Source organism: Rhinolophus sinicus, chromosome 1 (assembly GCF_057876585.1).
Source record: "Rhinolophus sinicus isolate RSI-liver-muscle chromosome 1, RSI-T2T, whole genome shotgun sequence".
NCBI classification, from domain to species: domain Eukaryota; kingdom Metazoa; phylum Chordata; class Mammalia; order Chiroptera; family Rhinolophidae; genus Rhinolophus; species Rhinolophus sinicus.
The window spans coordinates 181,603,326-181,629,608 of NC_142501.1; the positions used below are offsets into that span (position 1 = coordinate 181,603,326).

General features: G+C 33.7%; 1 protein-coding gene across 1 annotated transcript in view; it reads right to left on the bottom strand.

Annotated features, from left to right (window-relative positions):
* Nucleotides 1-26,283, bottom strand: part of TACR3 (tachykinin receptor 3) — a 55,591-nt gene that overhangs the window by 7,903 nt on the left and 21,405 nt on the right. The window contains exons 2-3 of the mRNA XM_019738891.3: nucleotides 25,808-25,996; nucleotides 23,563-23,713 (exon numbers count right to left, since the gene is read on the bottom strand). Of these exons, the coding sequence (XP_019594450.3) occupies nucleotides 23,563-23,713; nucleotides 25,808-25,996 (340 nt within the window). The remainder of the gene's footprint in view (nucleotides 1-23,562; nucleotides 23,714-25,807; nucleotides 25,997-26,283) is intronic.

Here is a 26,283-nt window from a genome sequence, read left to right on the forward strand (position 1 = left end):
TGCTTACAATTAATAACATTTATTGACTGTCTATGGGGTCTAGAAAACAATAATGAGTATAAGACCAATTCCTTGTCCTGAATAAGTTTACAATATGATAAAAATGTAAATGATTTATAAAAAATGCATAAAAATGTGAATATAAATGTGTAAATAAAATTGAAAATAATATTTATGACAACTTTAGTTAAACTAGTTGTTTATTATAAGCATGATAAGTCATTACTCAGTGCATGCTAACTGTAGGCACAGCAGATATTAAACTAAATGAAATGCGTGCCATTGACTTTTGCCTTCTTGAACATGTGACCATCATTCTACTCTTTGGACACAGTAGAGTAAGCTACTGCTGCCATTATTCTCCCTGGCTCCTCCCTCTAGAACACTCTCCCCTAATGTACTTCAAACTTTTGCAGTATTCTTATTTTTTCTATAAATCCTGAACTGACCAATCAATTTAAATTGCAACCTGTCCTCCCAGCACTCCCCAAACCTCTTAGGTTGCTCTTTAGTTTCAGTTTGTTGTTTATTCTTTACTTTGTGTCTCCTTATGCTTGAATATAAAAGAGCAAAGATTTTCTGCTTGTTTTGTTTACTGATGCATTTCAGGCATATAGACTGAACTCGAAACTTCTATAAATAAATAAATAAATAAATAAATAAATAAATAAATAAATAAATAAAATACAAAAAGAAACGAAAAGACATATAGTTGGTTAAGTGATGTCCATGAGTTTACCGTCATTAATTACTGGTCTCATTTGTCCTCCAAGTTTAACATGGGCACGTGGATTTAAAATGAGCCTGATACTTACTGCTATTTCCCTTTTCTAGACAAACAAATGCAACTAAAGAGAATGAGTACAGAAACAATATAGGTTATTTTGGGTGCATGAAAGCATAAGTATTAAATGTCATTCTGTGGCTATCATCAACAAGACAAATAGTAACAAGTGTTGGAGAGGCTGTGGAGAAAAAGGAACCCTCATACACTGTTGGTGGGAATGCAGACTGGTGCAGCTGTTATGGAAGGCAGTGTGGAGGTTCCTCAAAAAATTACGAATAGAATTACCATATGACCCAGCATTCCCTCTCCTGGGTAGCTACCCAAAAAATCTGAAAACATTTATACATAAAGACATGTGTGCTCCAATGTTCATTGCAGCTTTGTTTATGGTGGCCAAGACATGGAAACAACCAAAATGTCCTGCGATAGATGAATGGATAAAGAAGTTGTGGTATATATACACAATGGGATACTATTAGGTGGTAAGAAAAGATGATATAGGGACATTTGTGACAACATGGATGGATCTTGAGAGTATAATGCTAAGCGTATTAAGTCAGATAGAAAAAGCAGAGAACCATGTGATTTCACTGATATGTGGTATATAAACCATTTGATACATGGTATCAAATTCACTGATATGTGGTATATAAACCAAAAACAACAAGAGAACAAGACAAACAAATGAGAAACAAAAACTCATAGACACAGACAATAGTTTAGTGGTTACCAGAGGGTAAGGGGGGTAGGAGGTGGCAGATGAGGGTAAGGGGGATCAAATATATGGTGATGGAAGGAGAACTGACTCTGGGTGGTGAACACACAATAGGATTTATAGATGATGTAATACAGAATTGTACACCTGAAATCTATGTAATTTTACTAACAATTGTCACCCCAATAAATATTTTAAAAAAATTTCATTCTGAAATTGCCCTTGTTAGGGGCAAGAAAATAGTATCTATGAGTATGTAAACACGGTGCAGGCTAGTATGTTAAATAAAGTATCAGCAAATGTGCATAAAAGCTTATTTGGATGTTTTTGTACATGAACTTGTTTTCCAACAAAAGCTGAAGAGCTACAAAGGCTCTCAGAGTCTTTTCAAGTGACTTCTAACAACCAATGTGGAAGAGGTTCAGTATATGGGGAAATTAAATGAATGTGCAGAATTTCATTAAATTAAAATGCACCTGGAACAGAGGTACTAGATAACTTATTATTCACGTATATACAGCCTTAAGAACCTTGTTGCAAAATATTTAGTAACTTATTTGAAGATTTTTAGAAAAAAATCTGAAAGACCCAAAAGGAAGGATCTCTTGCAATGAAACAATTGCTATCCTATTTATTTATTTGTTTGTTTGTTTCTACAAAGTTAATTTTAACCATTACCCTAGGTTCTGCTCACAAAATCTTGTAGAGTAATTTCAGAGACCAAACTCTCAGGACCCCAGGTTTGATGTAAATGCAAAAGCGAGCTCTTGGAACAAAATTGCCTGGCTTTGAGAAATGCTGAAACCATGAAATTATAATCCTCTTCCTCATAAAGTGTTAAAAAAAAAGATCAATTTGAAGCACAAACCTTGAGCAATGATAAATGTGCAAATTCTGTGTGGTTCCTGGCTGGACAGTGACACTAGCACAGACTGGCTATGAATGCTAAGCAGAAAAGTTGGTAGACTTCTTGAAGCAACTGAGATTTTTGAGGCAAGATAAGAGACTGGGATAGAGATTCAAATGTTTTACCACGTCTTAGCAAATTTTATTGTAACTTGAAATAAAGATTGATTGACATTGGGTATTTCAGTAAGCTGAAAGACTTATCCAGCTTCTGAGGCAATGGGATTTATTTTCCATGGCAACGTAGGCTGTAGTGGCCACCCATTGTCCTTGAAACAGGGATTCACTGGCAGGAGGCAGAAAGGAGGTGGGACAAGTGAGGTAGTTTTTACAGTAATATTGCATGTTTTTAGTAGTTAAGAATCCACTTTAATCTTATCGACAGGATTGAAATGTGTGTCATATATTAGTGAGAAGAAGCTTTGGGCACATTTTCTACATGTATCAAAGGGGAAAAAAATCTTTGATTTTTGTATCCTGTACGGGTTAGACTGGAATGCTTGCAGCTGTTCTTATCTATCATAGTAAATTAGTCAGAGTGGGTGACATTGAGGTTTAGGTCATAAAATAAAAAGAATATCAGTCTGGAAAATTAAATAAAATACTGCCAACCATAAAAAAAAATCTAGTAACATACTTTTCAGGGCAGAATTTATTCTTTTTAAATGTCTGAACTGGAAATGGTCAACTGTATGTGACAATACATTTCTTGTTTTGATTAGAAACTCCTCAGAGCCTGTGTTTGGAGGAAACATCCCGTGGACAACACCCTCCCTCTTCTCTCTAAGTTTTGATGGCCCAAATGTTCTTAAATAGACCGTTATGTTTGTTTAAGTCGAAATTTCAGGCCTGCTTATTTTAACCACATATTAGCAAATCAAAACAATATTTTCAAGAGTAAGATATAAAAAAATTAATGAAGCATCAAAATCCAAGCACTACTTCATGGGCTTTTGTCGCTTCAGTTTAAAAGATTTGCTTAAAAATTTAGAACCAAGTGAGAAAATAAGAATTCAGTAGTAACACTTGTGACCATGGTGAGAAGGGCTGGAGCTGCTTTACAGGCAGCTGGACTGAGGTCTGTATATTTATTACCTGACTCCCAGTGGGGGATACTTTTCCTGGATCCCTTGGTGTATGGTGCTGGCAACAGAATCAAAGCCGAAGGGCACTGTAGCCAAGTCGTCAGGGGTATGGAGCTGTGTCTGGGTCTCCATCTGGGACCATTGATGGTCAGGGAGTCAGCCTCCTAGGGTCGGCCTGTCTCCTCATTCTTGGCCTGAACAATCTTTTACCTGGATCCCTCTGCTGCCACAAAGGCACTATTCTCCATGGATGGATGCCAAATTATTGTTGAGCAGAGAGATGTGGACCATCTTATCTCATTCAAATGTGTTGCTGATGTCACACTCCAAAATTTGTAATTTGAAGTCCTAACTCCCATTCCTGAGCTTGTGACTGTATTTGGAGATACGATTTTCAGAGAGGTAATTAAGTGGAAATGAGGTCATTATGGTGGGCTCTAATCCAATATGACTGGTGTTCTTAAAAGAGGAGATTAGGATACAGATACCCAGGGAAGATCATGTGAAGACAGAGGGTTGCCGCCATCTGCAAACCTAAAGACACCAACACTGACAAAACCTTAGCCTCAGACTTCCAGCCTCAAGAACGGGGAGAAAATATCTGTTGTTTAAACCACTAGTCTATGGTATTTTGTTATGGCAGCCTGAGCAGACTAATAAAATGTTTGAAATGCTGAGAACAGTATATTGTATAACTGTATTCCAGCAAAGTAGGAGGCAAAATACTATTACAGGGTCCCAGTAAAAATGGAGATTTCTGGGGAGGTATCGATTGCCTGTAGAATTGTTCTCAGTGACGTAAAGGTTAAACCAGGATCTCCATTTCCATCAGTTGAGCCTCTCTTAGGTTTTATTATGGTTTTCCTTACAAACACTGCTTTCCATTATACTTCCTTTGCATCAGAAATAATGAGAAGCACTCAGAAAGCTTTCTTGCTAATTGAAGTCATAGATTCTTCTCGGTTGTTATAAAACTCAAAAATCCAGCTGTCTCTGTCACTTGAGCTTAAAGAGTGGTCTCTTTGATTAAGGCAAAAGTCTTCTTTATTATGACACTTATTCACCTCTGAAGGAGCCGAGCTGGCTTATCAGTTTTTAGAGGAAGAGAATTAAAATAGAAAATAGCCAGAAATGAACTTCTATGGTTTACACAAACAATAGATTTATTTACCAGTATTTCAGGTATTCAAGACCTATTTCAACAAGAAGCATTTTTAAAAAGTAATTGTCATTTATTATGACTATTGGGACCAACTCATGTTTTTGGGGCATCTGTTATACTAGAATAGGAAGGAATATCAAAATATGGTTTTAAAAAATGTGGTTTACTTTGAAGGTATACATCTAGAAAATTAACACAAAAATGTAATAAAGTATATATTATTCACACACACCATATAGACAAAATAGATAAAAGAACCATTCAAATGGACTATAGGGAGGTAGTCTGGTAATGGGAATGGGGTCTGAAATGGTTTGCTCACTGTCTTTTGCTCTTACGATGGAAATGGGCTGCGTTGTTACATTGTACAATAACTAGCAGCAATAGAAAGCCCATTCATGACTCTGCTTTTCAAATTTCTCTCTTATATATTCTGAATAGTACAGCAATGTTTTCAAATTCCTCACCCTGTGCTCTACTTAAGGACTTTCTCACCCTACCCTTCAAAACTTCCATTTCCTTGTCTTTTCCCTCTTACCTTCCTGTGGCCAGTGTCTGTTGATACAGGCTCAGTGCTACAGCCCACAGTGCACAGCATGACCAAGTACTGTACTCTATGCCCCAGCCAGGTAGTTCCAACACTCATTTTGAGAATCACCAAAAAACATTACACTGTCCTTTGAAAGAGGCAAGGCGAGTGGACACATTTGAGGCAACACTGATGGATGACTCAGTGGACTAGCATCCATTTTTTGTTTTAGTAAAAGGCTTAGTGCTTTTTATACTCATGAAAACAAAACTTACAAATATGTATTAATTTACTTAATCTTCATGACCACATAATCTCTCCATTTTATGGACGAGAGATGTAAAACCAAGGCGGTATAGTGATTTCTCAAAATCCCAAAAGCAAGTTCAGAGCTAGAATTATTGAGTCTCTAATTCTTCATTAACCAGGGTTCATTTTGTATACGTTCTGCTTCTCAAGGTCCTTAGAACTAGCCCTTGCTTCTTTCCTCATTTAGTATGCTCAAGGGAGGCTTAAGAAGGGGTAGTCGAATCTTATTCCTCCAAGTAACAGCCCACTTCACCTTCATGTGAGATGAGATATTTTCCTACAGCAGGAAGGTGAAAGAGTGAGAAAACAATTTGGAATGGTGGAGTAAGCCTGGGAACTAGAGGTTGGTATCTGGCTTATTTTATACTATGTGAATATGGACAGATATATCTGCACTCAAACTATAAGATAGGGACTCAGTACTTCAAATATTTTATGTGCTTATATGGTACCACTTACTTCCACATTCTCAATTTATGTGGAGCACATATAAAGACAAATGGAAAAAGAAAGTATAAATCCTTGACAATCTCTTATGTTCATTATACCTAGAAGCTATAAAACAGGTCTGCTTTAAGGACTATTTTAGTTCCAAATAAATTGTCACTGTTAGGGTTTAAGATCCTTTGACATTCACAGAAGGAGAGAAAGTCAAGAGGATTTCTGCCTCAATTACCTTTTGGGGAAGAAAGTGTAAAAGAGGAAACAGCTGCACTCAACCGTCAGCCTATAGGCAACTCGGCATAGGGTCATCTCGTCTTTCTCTCTTCCAGGAGTTGCAAGGAGAGATCTGGTACCTTCAGAGAGTTTCTGGGCAGGTGAAAAGTGCTAGGCTGTGATCGTTTGTCAGACCAACAGATTTCATCTCTTGCTATTTGTTAATGTAACTTGTCATTATAAAAACACAGTGTTATTAATATATTGTGGTCTGAAATACTGAGCCCGACAGTGTCTCAAGATACTTTTGCTGTGGCCTTTTATCTTGAAGGAGTACATATTTTAAAGGCTTAAATCTAGAATATTTAAGATTACTCTTTTCTATACTGAATCTAGTAGAAAATAAGATCAGCCACTGAAAATTAATATATTTCTCTACAATACATGACAAACTAAGAAAGCATGGTTTAGAAATAATCTTGTTGTGGTTTGTAGTTACGTTGAAATAAATGTATGTGATTGGCACATACTTATCCTTCTGCCCGAAATGCCCTGATCCAATTTCTTTCCCTGTACAATTCTCTATCCATCCTTTGGAAGGTCACCTCAAGTTCACCTCTCCGAGTAGCTGTCTTTATTTCTTCATGCAGGTAGTTTTAGATACGTCTTAATTAGACTTAGCATATCATTATATCTTATAACACAGGTATGTGTTATAATCAAGCATGTGCTGTTTCCTTCGGTCCAGATATGGATACAGGCATTACTCATCACGTGTCTATGGAACTTAGCATAGTTCTTGACAATTTAATAAATACTGGTTGACTGAGGGTATCTGATTTTCCCATCCATTTTGCAAACACTTTAGATGGAAGAACCATCATTTATCATTGTCTTACCAATGTTTTGGGATAAAGTTCAATGTGTCCAAGCAACTGAGTGCAAATGTCACTGGAACACAGAGTATGCATTGCAAAGTAGCACAGTTAGATTGGCAGAGTAAGTGGTAGCACAATTCTGTAGGACCTTCAAGTTCATTTTCAGGGTTTGCAATTTCTTTTACTTATTTTCTTAAACATATTAAGAAACCACCATTATGAAATTATAAGCAGATTGCAGGAGTTGATTCATATTTTAAAAATAACATTTTGGATACCAAATGGAGAATGAATTTGAGGAGAACAGTATAGATCGAGGAAAATCAGTCAGGCTTCTTTTGTGGCTTTTGGATCAGCGATTGTGTCTTGGAGAATTATGTCAATGGACATAGAGAGAAGCAGAAATATATTTAGGGAGGAGAATCATTATGATTTAGTGCTGGCTCAAATGAGGATGAGAAGGAAAGGGAGGTTTCAATAATCACTCTTTTCAGAATTTCAATCCAGGTGAATGGAAGGACCATTTACTGATATTTGGATATACATTTACGGATATAAAGACCTAAACTCAGAGACCAGTTTTGTATATTATAACTTTAAATACCTGAGGAATACCAAAGTAGGCAGCTGATTATATAAATTTAGAGCTCATAGTGGAAGTATTGATTTGGAATATATATATCAGAATCAGTGATCTATAGAAGCTATTTAATGTCATGGGATGAATGAAATTACTGAGAATGAAGAGTAAAGTGGCCCAGAACAAGCCCAAGTAACTCAAACATTTTGAAATCAGATAGAGGCAAAGAGTTGGAAAGGATATAAAGAAAAAAACAATCAAAGATTTGGCAAGAAAATGACTAAAATATGGTCAGGAAAGGCAAGAGAAGCGTTTTTTTTTTTTTTGTTTTTTGTTGTTGTTTTTTTACCCTTCCTTTAAAAGGGAGGATTACCAATCCTGTACAATGCTGCTTAAAGTTTTAGCAAGATAAGAAATTACAGTTTTCATTGGAGACAAGTGATGAACTGGACAGGAGCAGTTCCAGTGGAGTTGTGGAGGCAAAATACAAATTAAAAAGGTTAAAGGATGACTGGGATGTGGACAAAGTTTGTATAAACAACTCTTTTGCTTATTTTTATCGGCTATGGTGCAGGGATATAGGTTGGAAGCTAGGGGGTGTGGGGATGGGAGATTAAAAGATAATTTTTTAAAATTAGACATACTAGAAAAGTCATGAATGCCATTGGAATAGGCCATCAAACACAACAGAATGCTCAAGTTGTCTGAGAGAGAATGAGCAGATGGAATCCACAAACATTTGAGAAATGGGACATTTCCTCACTGTAATAGGAGGAAAGAATGTAGATGGTATATACAGGTGGTTTTGTGGATTACAATGTAGGAGATATAGAGTACTTTCATCTGGTGGCTCCTATTTTCTAATGACCAGCGCTTAGTATGCCTAGACATGTAGTTAGCATATAGTAAATGTTCAATGAATATTATGTATGAAGCAATGTCATAAGCTAAACTGATGAGAAATGGGTTGAATGATAAGAAAACAATATATATAATTTATCTATCTGTCATCTATCTATCTACCTATCTATTCATATATGTATAACATGGTATTGGCCTACGCAATTAATGGAGGCTGAGATGTCCCATGATCTGCCGTCTGTAGGCTGGAGACTCAGGAAAGTTGGTGGATAAAATTGATGTCCCTACTCAAGCAGTCAGTTAGAGAACAAATTCAACCTTGTGCTTTTTTGTTCTATTTAAGTTCTCAACAGATTGGATGATGCCCACCTGCATTGGGGAGGGCCATCTGCTTTACTCAGTCCACCGTTTGAAATGCTAATATCCGGAAACGTTTTCACAGACACATCCAGAAATAATGTTTAATCAGCTATCTGGGCATCCCGTGGTCCAGTCAAGTGGACACATGAAATTAACCATTACAATAGCATACCCTTCATTATGCTATTGAGTTGGTTTTTGATATGCTATTAATAGAGAAAAATTGATATATGTCTGTAATGAATAATGCCATGAATAATTTCAATGGTGGCTACAGAAACTATTTCCATACATAAACTTATTTTTGTAGAGTGTGATCCTGTGTCAGTGTAGATTTATTAATACCCTAAGGCAAATATAAGTCAAAATAAATATTCTAGAAGCATGTGCTTTCTTCCCTTAATAGCTTCAATGGTAAAAAGAAAGAAATTGCTTTTTATTGTAAGGAATAACTCAGACAGGGTCAGTAATATTTAGGTACATTTAATTTTATAAGACTGTTTTAAAAAGATAATGAATAGTGAATAAATAACACCTCAAAATGTAAAAGTACAGGGCAAAAGTAAGTTGCCTCCTAAGGCAGAGAGGAAACTAAAATTTGTTGAGGACCTGTTATATGCAAGGTCTGTGCTACATATATTATATGTATTATGCCACTTTAATTAGTGCAATTTGTACAATTTAATTTATGTATAATTTTTACAATTTAATTAATGCAATTTGTACAAAATAGTGAAATTTGGAGGTGCTCTGATAAATCTGTTTCTATTACTGTTAGGTGTCTAGTACGTACTAGAGTTGGAGCTCACTGTACAGAGTCTTTCCTAGTAGAAATCTGTGGTCTGGCAATGAAATGTTCCAGGAGATACCTCGTGAAATATTATGGCTAGAAGGTAGACTGGTGTTGTGATGATGGAGACCTGGTTTTTACTCTCAGACAAATGAATGAAACAGTATCTTTTAGATCTCCATGAAACCTTGTTTTGAAATAAAACACTCTATTTTGTTCAAGCTGGATTAACTGTAGCATATAAGCTTTTGGCCACCAATAATCAGTTTTTAATTTTCCATGAAGCACTGTATATGTAGGAACTTACCTCCTACTTGATCTGCTCTTTAATTAGCATAGGTTGTATATAAAGAAACTTTTTTCTAATTAATATTGGCGATCCTATTTCTTTTGGTATGAAACTATTCTGTTCATTGTTTTCAATTCTCTTAGGATACTCTTCCTTTACAGATGTAATACGAGTATGTGAAGCATGTCTGTGTTCCTTTAAGGTGTCAGTGACAATCATTCTCATCTAGGCTTAGATGGCTGTGGCAAAAGATTTAGAAATTTCTATTTCAGAGATTTGTAAAATACTGCCAGGTCATGTTAGAGAATGATGAAATAATGAAGTAGATGTTATATGAAGATAATACCTGAGAATCAAAAGGTAAGAAGTATTCACAATATATTATTTCACCAGTTCTAAATATTGAAAAAAAAGATTAAGGTCAGTTTTAGGAGGAATAGAAATCATTTGAAAAATCCATAAATTTGGAAATACACAGAGTAAGGCATATAGAAGTACAGACACTCACAGTCCTTTTGTGATTGACTACCTAAGCAAAGTAGTAGAGGAAAATATCTCTGAAATCTTTTCAGAAACGAAATAAAAATGAAAAGATATCTGAAAAGACTTAGAGCCAGTAATTAGAATCACATACATAAAAGGTTTGTGTAACACGATGTGAAAGAAAACATTACTTTTCTATTTATAAGCTCTATTGACTTAAGGGAGAGTGAAATTGGGTAGATGAAGGATATTTTCTTCAATGAAGGGGTAATAGAAGTAGGTAGGGATTTATTAGGTTGGTGCAAAAGTAATTGCGGTTTTTGCAATTCTTTTTAACCTTTTAAACTGCAATTACTTTTGCACTAACCCAATACAAGTTTAAAATTATTTGAATTATAAGAACAGTGCTACAGTTTGAATTGTAGGAAGAGTGTTAAATTTGTCTTGAAAAATTGTGGGTACGTGGTCTTTCTGGAGCAGAGAAGCGGACCAAGAACGGGTTGCAAGAAGGCAGCTTGGCATCCGAACCACATTCCTCCTCTTACTTGACACGAATTTTAAAATCAAGTTAAACTCTCTAAGCCTTGGTTACATCATTAATTAAATAAGTACAATAATACCGTAGAGTGTTAATGAGGTTACTAAATGAGACAACACATGACTAACAATGCTTAGGCGTATGGCCTTATTATAACTAAAAATAATTAAATAATGAAACATGGAGCATCTGGAAGAAAATATCTTCGGAAGAAAATGCATATTTTATCATTCTAATGACCCCTTGTTTCTAAGTGAACAAAGTAACAGAGGTTCACGGTAGCTTATTTACAATGAATTTAAATGAGATGATTTCTGTCTTTAGTTGAATCATTTAAAAAATAGCCAGGTATTTTTTTAAGCTCCTTGTCCTAGGGTTAATTGTTTTGCTGTATTTTTTTTGGGCACAGATCCCTAAGTTGGCTCTTTTTGAACAAATGGGGTCTTTCAAAATAGAAACTGGAGAAAGTATGTAAATATGAGTCAGCATCAATCAATCACGGTGCTGAATGAACAGCTACAAATGCATCTCCTGTTGACAAATGGTCAGAAGCTAAAAGATTACCCATAATTATTAACACAGGCCATATAAATAGGATGCAAAATGAAACAGGAATAGAAGAGGACAGGTGGCATGCACTCTTTTTTGAGCACACAAAAATAGCTGCATGAATTGTCAGTTAGGAACTCATCTTTTTCAAAGGATATTTTATTATTTTTATTAACCTGTTATTAACTGGCAACCTCCAGTAGAGAGGAACAATGCTATCAATGATTTTTCTGCATTGCTTGAAAATCTTGTTATGAAATTAGAAATAATAAAACGCAGAATTAATGAAATAAATATAAATAGAAACTGGCAGTTCGGGCAAAATAATTTTTCTCAGCCCCTCTGATTTGGGTTCCAGGAGGTTGGCAGTGTGAAGAGTGGGAGGAAAGAACATTGAGAAGTGAGCAGAGGAATTTGTGTTAATGATACCCAGTAAGTATTGTGCCTATATTCACTGTTATGTCATTCAGAGGGTGTGATAGAATTTTCTTAAGTAAAATTCTAACCAGAGTACAGAATAGGTTCATATAAACCTGTGGTCATAGATAACAGAAGTGTGAAATGTTTCCTGCAGTACTAACATTAGTTGTCATCTTCATCAGCATAAGTAAGTGTTCCCTTTGCTGGAACATACCTCCAGCTACATCCAGACCATTTCCACCTTAATGTATTCTCCTAAAATGAATTAATCTTCTTCATCAGAATTGCTTTACTTTCTCACAGGCTCTCTATTTCCTGTCAGTAGTGTCCATATTTTTTCAGCAATTGCATCATTAAGTAGAAGTTTTCATTTCTTCTCCCTCAGTGTTCATATCTAATCAGTCATCATACGCTGATAATTATTTTAAGTTTTTCATATTGACTCCTTTACCTTCTCTAGCTTCAACTTGCTTGCCAATGTATCTCTAAAGTAAGATAATACCTTTCTTATTTATCTCAGACCATTATTGTGAGTTTAAAATAAAATAATATATAGACTGTGTGCTATAAAGTGTCATAGAAGTGGGAAATTTTTCACCATAGATTCTGAGCTGCTTTCAAACTCCATTATGGCTCCATTTCCTCACCATCTAGTGTATTGCTGCTGTGAGGTATAAAAGTATTATGTATATTTTATATGCATATCTGTTATCTATATGTATACATTTTTATATAGGAAATGGACACAGAACTACTTATATAAACAACATAACATTGCATTATATGTAGATACTCTAAATATTAATGTTTCCTGTGATTGTCTTTCCTGTTTTCTGTTCCATGAGTAGTCCTATGAAACATTTGCCTACACATATGTCAGAACACATATTTTTTCTCTCCCCTGTTGGGGTCCAGGGTAGACCACCCCCAAATATGCCACTTTGGCATATTGATTATTTTAAACCATAGTTGCTTGAATAGCAGCCTGTACAAAGACACCTTAACCCTCCTTTGTCTCCCTGAATACAGAAAATAAGTGTCACCTGTGAAAGGTGTCACCCTTCCTGCACCTAAAGACTAAGAGAGACAACCTTATCACCAGAGAGAGAATTCAGGGCCAAGAAGCCTGTATAAACAAACCTTGTTACTTTTTTACTAATTTACTATCTAAGTCCAAACTTTGCTTAGATTCCTCATTAATGATCAACCAAACCTAAATTTCTTTGTCCTGTCAACTTATGGTTTCTTTGTGTAAAAAGATATAAAATCTGCCTGCTGTTTTGTCACTCTCTAAGTATCAGTTTTATCATCACCTATACTCATTTGATTAACTCGTTTTTCTCCTGTTAATCCGTCCTGTTGATTTTATTATTAGTTCAGCCATAAGAATGCAAGACGCTTAAAGGGGAAATGTTGCCCTCCCAACACCCCTAACTAGATAGGACTAGGGGTAGGAGAATAAGGAGGTGGAAGGGTGTCTGAGACTAGGGAGGAGGAAGTATAAGAACTGAAGTCTTACAAATTACAGGAAGAATAAATTTTATTGTTGAGTGGAAGGGGCTCCGTGCTGAACTGACCTTAAATTTGGGTTTTTCCATTCCTACACCTGCAGAATCCATCACTTGTAGACAACAATATAATATGGACAACTGGTTAATTGTTATGGGGTTAAAGATATGAGGGAAAACTTTGGCTCTAACCAAAATCAGCTGTATAGAACCCATTAGAAAATATCCTATGAGCTTGACCCACTAATACTCCTGACCTGAAATATATCCTATTTTATAGGATTTTATAAGGCTGAAATAAAACTACTTGTGCACAATGCCTGGTACACATTAGATGTTGAATAAATATCTGATGAATCTCTATCATGGAAATTTACAGTTGGAAGACAATTCAGAGGTAATCTAGTTCAATCTTCTAATTTTACAAATAAAATTGAGCCCAGAGAAAAATGATGATTCAAACAAGATAATGCTGTCTCTGTTTCTCTGTCAGGCACATGAAAAATGTTGTGCTCATTTGGCTTTACAAATCTAGATTTTTCTCTAAATACAAGAAACAATTATATTTATATCTGTCTACTGCTATTTAGCAATGGCAATATAATTATTGTGGAATTGTTTTAGTTGTGGTAAAAAAATTAGTATCAGTATACTTTAGGGTGTTATATTAACTATGGAAAATAGTTAAGGGGATTTCTGTATTTAATACATTCATTCAGTAGGTATTAAAAGGAGCTTTAGAATGTTAAAAAAAAGCTCATTTGAACTAAAACAAAACAAAGCTATATATTAAGCTGATTTCCTTTTTCTGTAAAATTTTTTAAATAATCAAAAACAGATTGTATATCAGTGCATATTTTTACATATCTAAAATAGATTTCTCCACACTTTGGTAATGACATGCACTCCCAGTTTACTGATAAATCATTTTTTGAAAATTAATTTTTAAGTTGATTGCTGGTACTAAAAATGCATTTTAAGTTGACCACTGGTATTGGAAAATAATTTTTCCTTAAAAATAAAAATGTTGTCTGTTGGAAGGTTGGATAGCTCAGTTGGTTAGAGCGCGGTGCTCTTAACAACAAGGTTGCAGTTCGATCCCCACATGGGCCACTGTGAGCTGTGCCCTCCACCACTAGATTGAAACACCTACTTGACTTGAAGCTGATGGGTCTTGGATAAACACCATTAAATAAATAAAAGTTAAAAAAATAATAATCTTTAAAAAAAATGTTGTCTATCTTGGTTAATTTAATATACAAAAGCCTTTAAACTCAGAATAGATTAAAAAAATAATACAATAATATAATTCAATTGTACTACTGGTAATTAAACAAATAAAAAAATAAGTAAGAAATTACTTTATCTTATTTACTTCTTGACCCCCATCCTTGAGCAAAGTATAGACATGACCAGTATATTATAGAGATTAAGAACACGTTCTCTAGAATCAGACTTTCTGGGTTCAAATCCTAACACTATCATTCAATAGACTAGGCAGTTACTTAACCCATTTAGTGACTCTTCATCTGTATAACAATAGTGCCTTCCTGCTGTGCTTGTCAGAATTCAACTGGCGAATCTATTTAAAGAACACGGATCAAGTATCTAGCATTTTAACAAGCACAATACATGCCAGTTGCTTTTATAGAGCTATCACGAGCATTATTCTTATTATTACTGATTATAATTAGGTTTATTTTTGTCTCACAAAGAAACAAAAATAAGTGCAGACTGGAATTTATACTTACCAGCATTAGGTATGACAAACTTTAACACACACATTATCTTGATTAACCCTCATCAAACATTTTCAAGAAAAGAAATTGTATTTCAATATTTAGCTCCATATAACTAATGGCTACCACATTGGACATTTGGGAATGGACCACGTACATTACTGCAGAAATTTCTAATGGACAGCACTATTCTAGAGTAAGTCAGGATATACAATGGAATAATGGGCAGGAAAATTTAATGGGTAAGAGATTGGCTAAGGGTAGCTGCTAGTTCTCTGCAGTTCAGTGTAATGGAAAGAATGGTTGTCTTGCATTCCACGGGACCAAATGGACTTCTCTTGCACAATTACCAGCTGTAGGAGTTTGGGCAACTTGCACCTTCCCAGAGCTTCACTTTCCTAATTTGTTAAATGGAAAAAAAAAAAAAATTCCCCCAGGCTTATTTCCCAGTGATATTGTGAAGATCAGCACAGACAATATATGAGAAAGCACCTGTATAATACAAATACTCAGACATAAAATGTCATTCCAAAACCTGGTCCATTGAACTAGTTCTCTAATGGAAAAGAACCCTAAGATCTTTTGTCCAGGATTCACATCCAAGTTCTGCTACTTATTAATTTTGTAAATTTGGGACTCAGTTTCTTTTTTCTGTAAAATAAGAAAAATTCACATAGATATTGTGAGAAGTAAGTAATATATATGTGGAAGTTATTTGCAAACTATGACTCACTATAAAATGTAGGTCAATACTATGTTTAAAAGGATAAATGGACAGTTTTATAACTCTTCATTTTTTAACCACATGATGCTTTCTGATCTTCACAATACTGGTATATATATTCACAATAAATTGCCTGAAGTAATAGGTACCATTTACTGAGATCAGTTCTATGTGCTATGCACTTTTGAAGTACTTGACATGTATTGCTTCATTTAATCTCTATACCAGCATGTAAGAATGCATTAGTTTTTTCATTTCATTTTATAGGGATTGTAACCTTTCTGAGGCTCAGATAGCTGTGCAAGATAACAAGTAAGAATATCTAAGAAAATTCTGGAAAAAATTAAGAGTAAATAAGGGTGGACAGTTGCCCTGACAGATATTAAAATACATTATAAACTTCATTAATTTAATCAGTGTGGTGATAATGCGTGAACAGCCAGATAGATTTTATACACGGAATAGAAAATATTGACTGAGTCTCAAAAACATTTGAGAGTTTAGAATGTGACAATTGTGAGATTTTAAGTTAGTGTTGGAAAAGATAGGTTACTCAGTAAATGGTGATAGGTAAAACAAGAAGCATATAGAAGACAAAACTGGAGTCTCTTCCCACAACTTAAATAAATGAACTTCAGATGGATCTAAGATTTAATAACACACAAACATATTATAAAAACACTAGAAGAGTTTGGTGCAATCTAACATACGCATTTAGTAATTTTATACAGTCTACAATAATTGATACTATTCTTGTGTGTGTGAGTGTTTCCTGAAATACTGAGAATTGTAGTACTCGTTATAGATTTCATATGTTATGCTTCATTTTCCTGTCAGAAATCCATGATGCTGGAACCTGGTTCCAATATTTCCTGCACCTGTGATCGTGGAATGAGAAATATTAAAGGGTAATCCATACAGAAACCATTTCAGGTGATTGTCAAGCACTGAAGTCACTCAAGAACTGCAGGTATTTTCTTCTAAAGTGCTATCTTTTCTAATCTTTTTTAAAAAAAGAATAAACACTTCCACTTTTCCAATACTACTGGAAAGACATTAAGAAACATATAGAAATGTTTCTAGATGTTTCAAAATGTTTCCCACCCACTGTCTCACACACACACACACACACACACACACACACACACACACACACGCACACGCAGCAGGGAGAAGATTTAATCAAAGAGTTTAAAGCAAGTGGGATTTGCAGTCGATGAAAAGTTCAGAGGTAGGAGGTACTCCTGAGTGCAAGTTTATTCCAGGGAGTGGGGTGGAAGTTAGTGAGAGGGAACAAAGATCTGTTAGTTTTCTTTAAGCTTCAGTGTTTTAATTAGAAGTGTTACTCATATTTATCATAAATCTCAGGTATTTTTGACTTTGTTTTGATTTAGTTCTTTTCCTTTAAGACAATGAAGCTTTTAAAGACCCAACTGGATAAGTTTTCATTATATCCTGATGGGTTAAAATGCCGGGGATCCCAAAAAATTGTTGGTCAACGTTGCTCAAGCAGTAGTTTGCTATCATTAGAAGTGTCTGGATGCTGATGGTAACCACTTTGAGCATCTTTTGTAATTGCAGAAGTCAAACATGACTTGGATTCATCTTTTGTTATTGGTATATATTGAGTATTACAATTTTAATAGTTTTCCTTTCTTAAAATGTGTATACATTTTTTGCACCCTCTGTATTTATGTAATTTCAGAAATATAAAAAACAGATATGTTCTAATGGTGTCCATTGATTTATCTGCCAAAATATACACTTTCCTCAAAATACCTGAATGAAAAATAGTTGGTAAATAATCATGAACTTTTATATAAAATTGCTTATAATATTTATTTTCCTTATTGAGGAAATAGATTGTGATACATGACAGAAACTTAGGAAGATATTTTATAGTTCTTGACTTTCATTTCTCTAGAAAATTTACTACTAAAATGTTGGTTTTATACCTAGATGATAATATACATTTTTAAAAGAAAGTAAATACATGAGATATATATGTATGTTAAAATATGAAGATAATTTCAAAAGGATATATGGTTTCATGATTAATAATATAAATAATAAGATGACAAATTATTGAGGAAAGATGCATGGAAATAAGTGGAAATGTGTCATGGAGACATGGAAATGAGGGAGAGACACAGAGGTGGGTAAATCACACTGCAGTATATACAAGCTATTACATCTACATAATGTATTAATATTAAACATCTAAGTTATATGGATAATATCAAGGTTTCGTTAAATGCAACAGAGTAAGTGAAGTACATAGAGATAAAGAAATTGGTTCTGGGGAAAGTGTCAGACAGAAAAATTCTACTTCATTCACAAAGCCAGCATTTCAGCAGATTCCCAATTATTCTGAACACTTACCACTGCTGATATGGGACAATGAGCTCTCATAGAGAAAAATGTGTACGTATCGTGTTCCTTTATTAGCTACAGCTGAGTGGCTAACAAAGACAACCGTTAAGCAAAAATTCAGATTAATAGCTTAAAAGATCATGTAAATTAAAACACAGAGAAGGAAGGAAATGTGCTATCAAATTCTTGATTCACCTCTTTTAATGAATATTCTCCAAGGGTATGAGGTTAATAGGCTAAATCTGAAAAATTGAAAATAACTTTTTTCCCTCCTTGTGGTTGAGTTGTTATAGTTATTTTGGGTAAATATTGTCACAGGAATTTGCCTTTTATATTTCTTGCTAAACTAATGCATAAAAAAAACAAGAAACTTTAGGCCACTTGGAAATTAATTTTACCATTAATGTAATTTTTCTTAACTATAAATATTGATAAAATCTACAGCTGTCTTAAATACAAATTCTTGATTAATTAAAAAATAAAATGAGAGTCAGATATAAATGTCTGTACATAAGTTCAGCATTCAATTTTAGGTTCTCTATATTGACAAAAGTAAAAAAAAATATGGCAAGGGAAAGAGGAAATAACTTGAATTAAGTGTCAGCTATATAAAAGACATGGTGCTAGGCATTGGAACTATAGAATTTTAATTCCAAAGGTCCTTCTTTAAACCTCCACAGTTTCCAGTAAACAGGACCTAAGAAAGTTAAAGAGATATGTCTAAGATCACACCTAGAGAGGGCGAGAACTAGAATACAGATTATTGATATCCAAGACCCCATTCTTTCTAGTCAACCATTTGATCAAGACCCTATAGCACATACAGCCTATCATGTGTGTGACACTGTTTTCATTCTCTATCTAGCCCCAATTTACTTTTCTTACAGATGAGTTTAATAATTATAATCATTTAAAATATTAGCTATGTTTTATGTCCAACTCCTACATGTCTATTAATTAATGTAATTTATTTTCTTTGGTGTTTCTGGTTTCTAATTCAGTCATCTAATATTCTGTCTGTATCTATAGACTTACTTATCTTGGTCACTTTGAACAAGCTCATACTGACATAAGAGTTTGTGGCATATCCCCCGAACCCTCCATCTGGAGCCTCATTCTCTTTGTCAGTACAAGTAGAGTGTGAGTGTTCAATCAACATTAATACAATTTACAATGATTCCAGTTTTCTTGACCTGATTTTTAAGAATATCACAAAACTGCAAATGTTTTTCCTGATATCAGACCAACTTTGTCTATGGTATTTCCACAATACAAACTTTTGATAAATAACCCTTGATGAATGAATTGATATAATTATTCTCATTGTTCCCATTCTCTATATAGCCCTAATTTACTTTTCTTATAGATGAATTTAATAATTATAGTCATTTAAAATACTAGCTATGTTTTATGTCCAACTCATACATCCATTAATTGGTATAATTTATTTTCTTTCTGTCTTGCTAATCACTGAACTTCTAGCATTTATGCTCTAGACAATAATTCCAAGATGCCAATGGACTAACACATATATTTTGGGATATATTTTTGTTGTTAACAAGAATTTTAATATTTGTAGGAGAATGGCACCATTTTTTCTTTTACCCAAATTGCCAAGAAAATACTCTTAATTTTTATGAGGCTATTAGGAGAGGTGGATAGCAAATCTTCTCTGTTTCCAAAGAGAATGAGTTCAAATTGTAGCTCTACGGATATAGTTATAGATAGACAAGGCTCTAACTCGGGTAAGCATTACAACGTTTTGTGAGCCAGTTATCTGTGGTTGTCTTTCTTCTAGCTCCTTAAGGAAACAGGATGATATTGGAAAGACTGCAAAAAATTAAAGTACACATTTGATTTATTTTACAAGAAAAAATTCTAAATATTAGCTCTATTAGTACCCTCTATTCATTTTCTCTTTACACTGCATTTAATTTTAATCCAGAATAACAGTAAAGTATGTGATTCATGAAATTTTAGGTTCTGGTCATATATGTTATTCTGGTATAGATTTTTCAAACTGCAAATATATTTTAAATCAATCCTACAGTAGTCTGTACACATTTCCTTAAGGAGATCTTTGGCAAGAATATTAACCAATTACCACTCAAAAATAGAACTAACCTTAGCCAAAACTTTGGCGATTGTGTGACATTGGTATTTCATATTTTGCTACTATCTGAGGATACTATTATTTAAAATGTAGGGATTCTTAACTACTTTGTTATATTAAAGAGACATTATTATTTCAATATTCATATTTAAATAGACATGTTTAAAACCAATGGATATACTACATGCAGGATTTTAAAACCTAGAACATTTACTATAAACTGAGGATATCGTTGGTTGTGTTATGAGGTATACAAAGTGCTTTGAAATTAGAAAATACATTATATAAGAAAGAGTTTGTTAATGTGCTTACTAACATTTTTTTGAAAGACTAGTTCTATACATGTGACTCAAATGTTGGTCAACCCTACAGATTGACTCCTAGAGATTAGTAAACTGCTTGGACCATTGAATTTTAATACTTATTTTTAGGTTCAACACTCCAATTTTAATAATAAGGAAATATTTTTAGAGGTATTAACTTATTTCTCATGAATAATATTTAGTCTTTTTATCTGGTGCTGGCTAGAACCACTGGTATTATTTTCAAACTCTATGTAAACTTAGGCAGGAGATATGTAACAATCAAGTGGGGGTGGTTAATCCTAAGTGATCCAACAGTTAGGTATTTACTTTTTAGACATGCTAGGTTATATATAACTTAGACATGTAATTTATTTCTATTTGCTGTTCTTCAAAGAATTTAATCTACAATGTTTGAAATGAAGCACAATTCTGAAAGATTGTGAGAGAAAGAGAAATGGAAGCCATGCTTCTCAATAATTGCAATGATCTTTTCAGTGATTTGACTAAAGTTTCTTAAATTTTTATTTATTCTTGTTCACGTGTATTTGGGGACTCGATCAACTTCACAATTCTTTTATTACTAGGAAGCTGGCTCAGGGTGTTTATAGAGTTGTTTATCCCCACAGTTGATGAATTTGAACTATTTTAACCAATACGCTATTATTTTATTTCTGAAGTCCAATCTGTAATATCAAAAATTCATTATCTACGCGACAGCATTTAATTAAATGGCCCATCCAGGGTAGAATTTTATGTCTTTGACCTAAGTAGTCATATTAAAATATGAATATAGCATGGTTACTAAAAATAACTGTATTCCAAACCACATCAGACAACATTTTAATTTTAGATAAAAAAAAAAAAAAAAGAAATGAAGGGAACAGCTAGCTGTATTTTGAAATTAACAATTTTTGGACCAAATATATGTTCTTCAAAGATACTGATAGTCATACTAATAAGTGAATATGAAAGATATCCAAGGACATGGCAATTTATTATGAGAAGTCCATGGTATGAATGTCATTTTCTATTATTTCAGCCCAGAATACAATCTGAGAGAAAGAAATATGGACTAGAAATTTTAAATGTCTTACTTTTTTGAAATATTCTAGCAGGGTCACACTCTCAGTTTGAATTAATATTTATACTTTGAAATTGTAGAGTAATGAAATAAATAAAAAATATTTATGCCTTATTCTTATCAGCTATATAGAGGCAAAGGCAGAAATATTTTTTTCCTTTTGTTCTCACTGGGAGTCAACTAAAAAATAAAAAGGAACACTCAGATTGAATTTTCATTTCTTGCTAGAAAAATATTACACGTGTATGGAGAAAAGATAACTATAATGTACAATTACTGAATTTATTTTAATTTGTCTAGGAGTGAACAGGGAAAAAGTGTTTAAAAAAAAAAGAAGGAAAAGGAAAAATGCCTAAGCTAATAAGAAAGAAACAAAAGACAGGAAACTCAGTGGGTAATACCAAGACAGAAATTATTCTGAAGTACATAGAACAACACATCAGTTACTTAATGTGATGATACCTAAAATATAGTTATAAAAAAAAATAACAACATCCCCCCAAAGAGTACCTTTGCAATCTGAGCAAAATGTTACAAAATGAGTGTTGAAATTACAAAAGAGACAGAGAAACTGTTTATTTACGATGACCATGTTATTGAATTTCTCTTAGTTTTAGGATTCTTTTTTAGGTGCTGAAGGCATGGTTTGGTTGGTTGTGCAGTTCATTTTTAAGGTAAGTTTTTTTTTTTTTTTTTGAAAGAGAAATAAAATGAAATTATATATCTTATAGGCTGGAATGAGTAAATTGATATGAAAAAGATCATGCTTACTTTTTGTTTTCAAATACTAGAGATCATGATAAATTGTTAATAGAATGTAAGTCTTCTCTACCATTATTTGTCAATAACAGAGGAAAAATATATTAGTATTAAAATGGAACCCGTTTTCTATATTAGATTTTTAAAACCTGATTGATAATTGTTACATATTTGTAGGTAAGTGGTTTTAAAATTGTTGAATGGTTTTTAAGGGAAGTGTCCATGTAGTTGGTAAGAGTTCTACACAAATAAATGAACCATAAATGGAATAAGTAATAATTGGTATAATTAGTATGACTCTTTTATCTTTGGAAAATCCTCTCCAATTTGTTTTAGGTTCACATCAACTGGAGAGAGGAAGATGGGATAGATGACTCTAAGATTCCTTTTAACTCCACAAATTTATCAAAAATCTCACTCAGTTACAGAATGAGTCAGAAAAAGAATCTTAATTTAAAAATTGTATTAAATGTCAATATAGTAATTTTAGAGGTTTTCTTGTTTAATGTGAATGTTCAGGAATAAGCTTTATAATGTCGCCCAATAAGTAGTAGAAGAGTATTAATGCAACTCTCATCTTTTAATCAGACATACGATGGCTGTGCAGAAACTAGATGTGGGGAGAGTGGAAGAAGGGTGAGGGGTGTGGGGAAGGAAGTGGCATATCCTGAGAGATATGCCATTCTTTGGGATAACAGAAGCTTTTGGAAGGTTATAGAGTACATCAGAAGTATTCTGCTCAATAAAGGGCAAAGATAGGTAGAACTATAGAAATACAGTGAACTGGGACTCTATTTATAATGTGAGTTTCAGAAGTTTCTGGTGAAATAATTGAGAAAACTTAGCAAAAGATAATGAGAAGTCTTTCTGTAAGGAAGTAACTAATCTATCACAGACTGATACTGCAAATGGTCAGTGTCTTATAGGAGACAAAAAAGAAGTAAAAGATAAAATTGATGGAAAGCATTGAATCATGTTATTTTAAAATGACATAAGTAGGATTGTTTTCCCTCTGATGTGCCACAAGTTACACAAATGCTGGTAAATTATATGGAACAGTACCTTTCTTTTAGCCTTTAGCTGCTCATGATACTTGTCACAGGTGTCTCCTGGGATTTCTCCTCCCCAAAGATTGATTCCAACAATGGTATATGTGATGCCCATGATGAGCAATGGGAAACAGTACACCAGTATGATGACAATAATGTGGTAACTGCAAGAAATAAGAAAAACACTTGCTGAGGAGCATATTGGGAGGAAATAGTGAGACTTTGAATTCATTCCATTGTAAATCGTAATTGAAAACTCCAAAGACTATTTCTACATTTTCTGTAAGTCCTCATTTAACAAATCTATCAAAATAGCCTGTTATTGTCACCTACAGTTGTCCAAATGTTACCAGTTGATCTTTGTCAATCTTTACTTTATACCTGAAAACCATGGTTGAGCTGCAGTGCTCTTTTAAACTACACATGGCCCCCTCCTTGCCTAGAGGTTCAGGCTGAACGACTTTCCTCTGCATGGTAATTGTTGAGCTAACCTAATTAAATGTCTCATCAGAGGAAAAGAGATGGGACAGAAAAACTAATGAACTGACATAGTTTCTCCTGTGTAATACTACTGCATATATCCCTGTAACATCAGTCATATTTGAAATAAATGTTTTTTTATCCAAACAAAAACAACAACAAAAAAATGTTACCAGATACTGTGAACCGCATTGGATTCATAAGCTATTTGACTATGGTTTTAAAAATCAGATAAAGATATTTACATGCATTTTTTCCAAAGCCATGGCACATTTGATTCCATTATTAACTTGGTAAATAACATACAGACTTGTTAGTCACACCAAAGTCATGATACTATAAATTATCAAGCTAAATTTTAGGATTTCATAGCTTTCAGTCTAAATTATAAGGATACAATTAGACAGGAATATGATGGCAACCAATGATATAACAGCCCAATTAGAATGTGTATAAATTTTGGATGGCTTCCACTGTCTTAGGAAGGCTTTAAAGTAATTAAAGAGTTTGGTATACTAGTCTTCTCAATATCAGTGTCTTTTTGTGTCTTAAACCTCATTGCTTTCCCATTTCCTGATAGCTTATTAAATATTGACTTAAAATCATTGGAGGAAATGATTCAATCAAAAAATAATTTCATTTTTTATTAGAATCAATTTTATTTTGTTATTCCACTAAGATTTACTAGCAATAATGAATAGAATGCAGTACTCAGTTTAATAACTGCTGCCTGTGTTTCCTTCAACAAATACTTCCTAATGTTTTTAAAATTCTGGACTATGGGTCCTAGACTTATTGGGGGACCACTTCATAAATGATATAAAAGTCTAACTACTACACTGTACACCTGAAATATAAAATAATATTGAATGTCAACTATAATTAAAAAATAATAATCACGGAGATGTAAAGTACAGCATAGGGAATATAGTCAATAATATAGTAATAACTATTTACAGTGTCAGATGAGTAATAGCCTTATTGGGGTTATCACTTTGTGAGGTATAAAAATGTCTAATCACTATGTTGTTTTGTATACCTGAAACTAATTAAAAAAACCTGGACTCTGGATAGAGCAGAGTGTGATAAAATGGATGCTTTTATAGATGACCGTTATATTTGTATTACTTGTTATTTTTAAAGGGAAAAATTTGTCACTAAATAGGAAATATATTCAAATAAAATTTAAATGATCAGAATAAAACACAGTATGCGAACACTTGCACAATTCTTTTTCCATTTGCTTTTCCTAAGGTCGGTCCAAAATATGAATTCCAAATTCTGTCATATAGTATTCCTATTTCCTTTCTAACCTAGTGTTTAAGTTTCTTTAACATTAAAAAAAAAAAAGAACACAACCAAGAATCTACCAGGACTCCCCTTCCCTTCAGCTGGTCTTCTTAAAAGAGCAATTGACATCTTTGGGCTTCAGTTCCACCCTTCTCATTCATTTCTCAATCAATAACAACTCTCCTCTCCGTTGTGCATTGCTTTCATCTCCAGTGAGCTGATCATCTCCAGGAAACTTTACAGAGCTATCTCATATAGAAGTTATCACATTTTTCGAATTAGAAACCTTTATAACTTAAGCCTACTTATTGACCATAACATACTACATGATAGCATTTTTACATAGTGAAAGAATGAGCCCTTGAGAGAAAGAATAGAGCCCTTGAGAGAAATGTCTATGTCTTATTTGCTTAATTGTTGCTCCCAACCTATAGTCCTTAAGTGTTTGATAAATTGAATTGAAAAATCATAATAGAGAATTAACTTACGTGAAATGTTGCTTGGGACCTTCTGGCCATTGCACGTAGCAAAGAGTACGGCCTGGCATGACTTTCGTTTTGGAGTAAAGACACTGAGGGAAGGCAAGTAGAAATGCTAAAATCCAAATACTTCCGATGACAATCTTGGTTGCTGTGGCAGACAGTCTTGGTTTCAAGGGATCGATAATGGCCATATACCTATATAAAAACAAACAAAACCATTTTGTTGGTCTCTTGTTAGCAAAGTCTAAAAAGGAATTTCAAAGGTGTTTCAATGGCCAGGGTTACCTTTCTTCTGGTAAACAAGTTGATAAGGATTTTGCTTGTGTAGAAGCCGCGTAGAATGATAGAGCATAATCTTAGGAATCAGGCAAATTGAGGTTCAGATCCTATTCTATCATTTATTTAACCTTTTTGATCCTCAGCTTCATTATTTTAAAAATAGAAATAAGAATACCCACCTCTTAGGGGTGCAGTCAAGATCA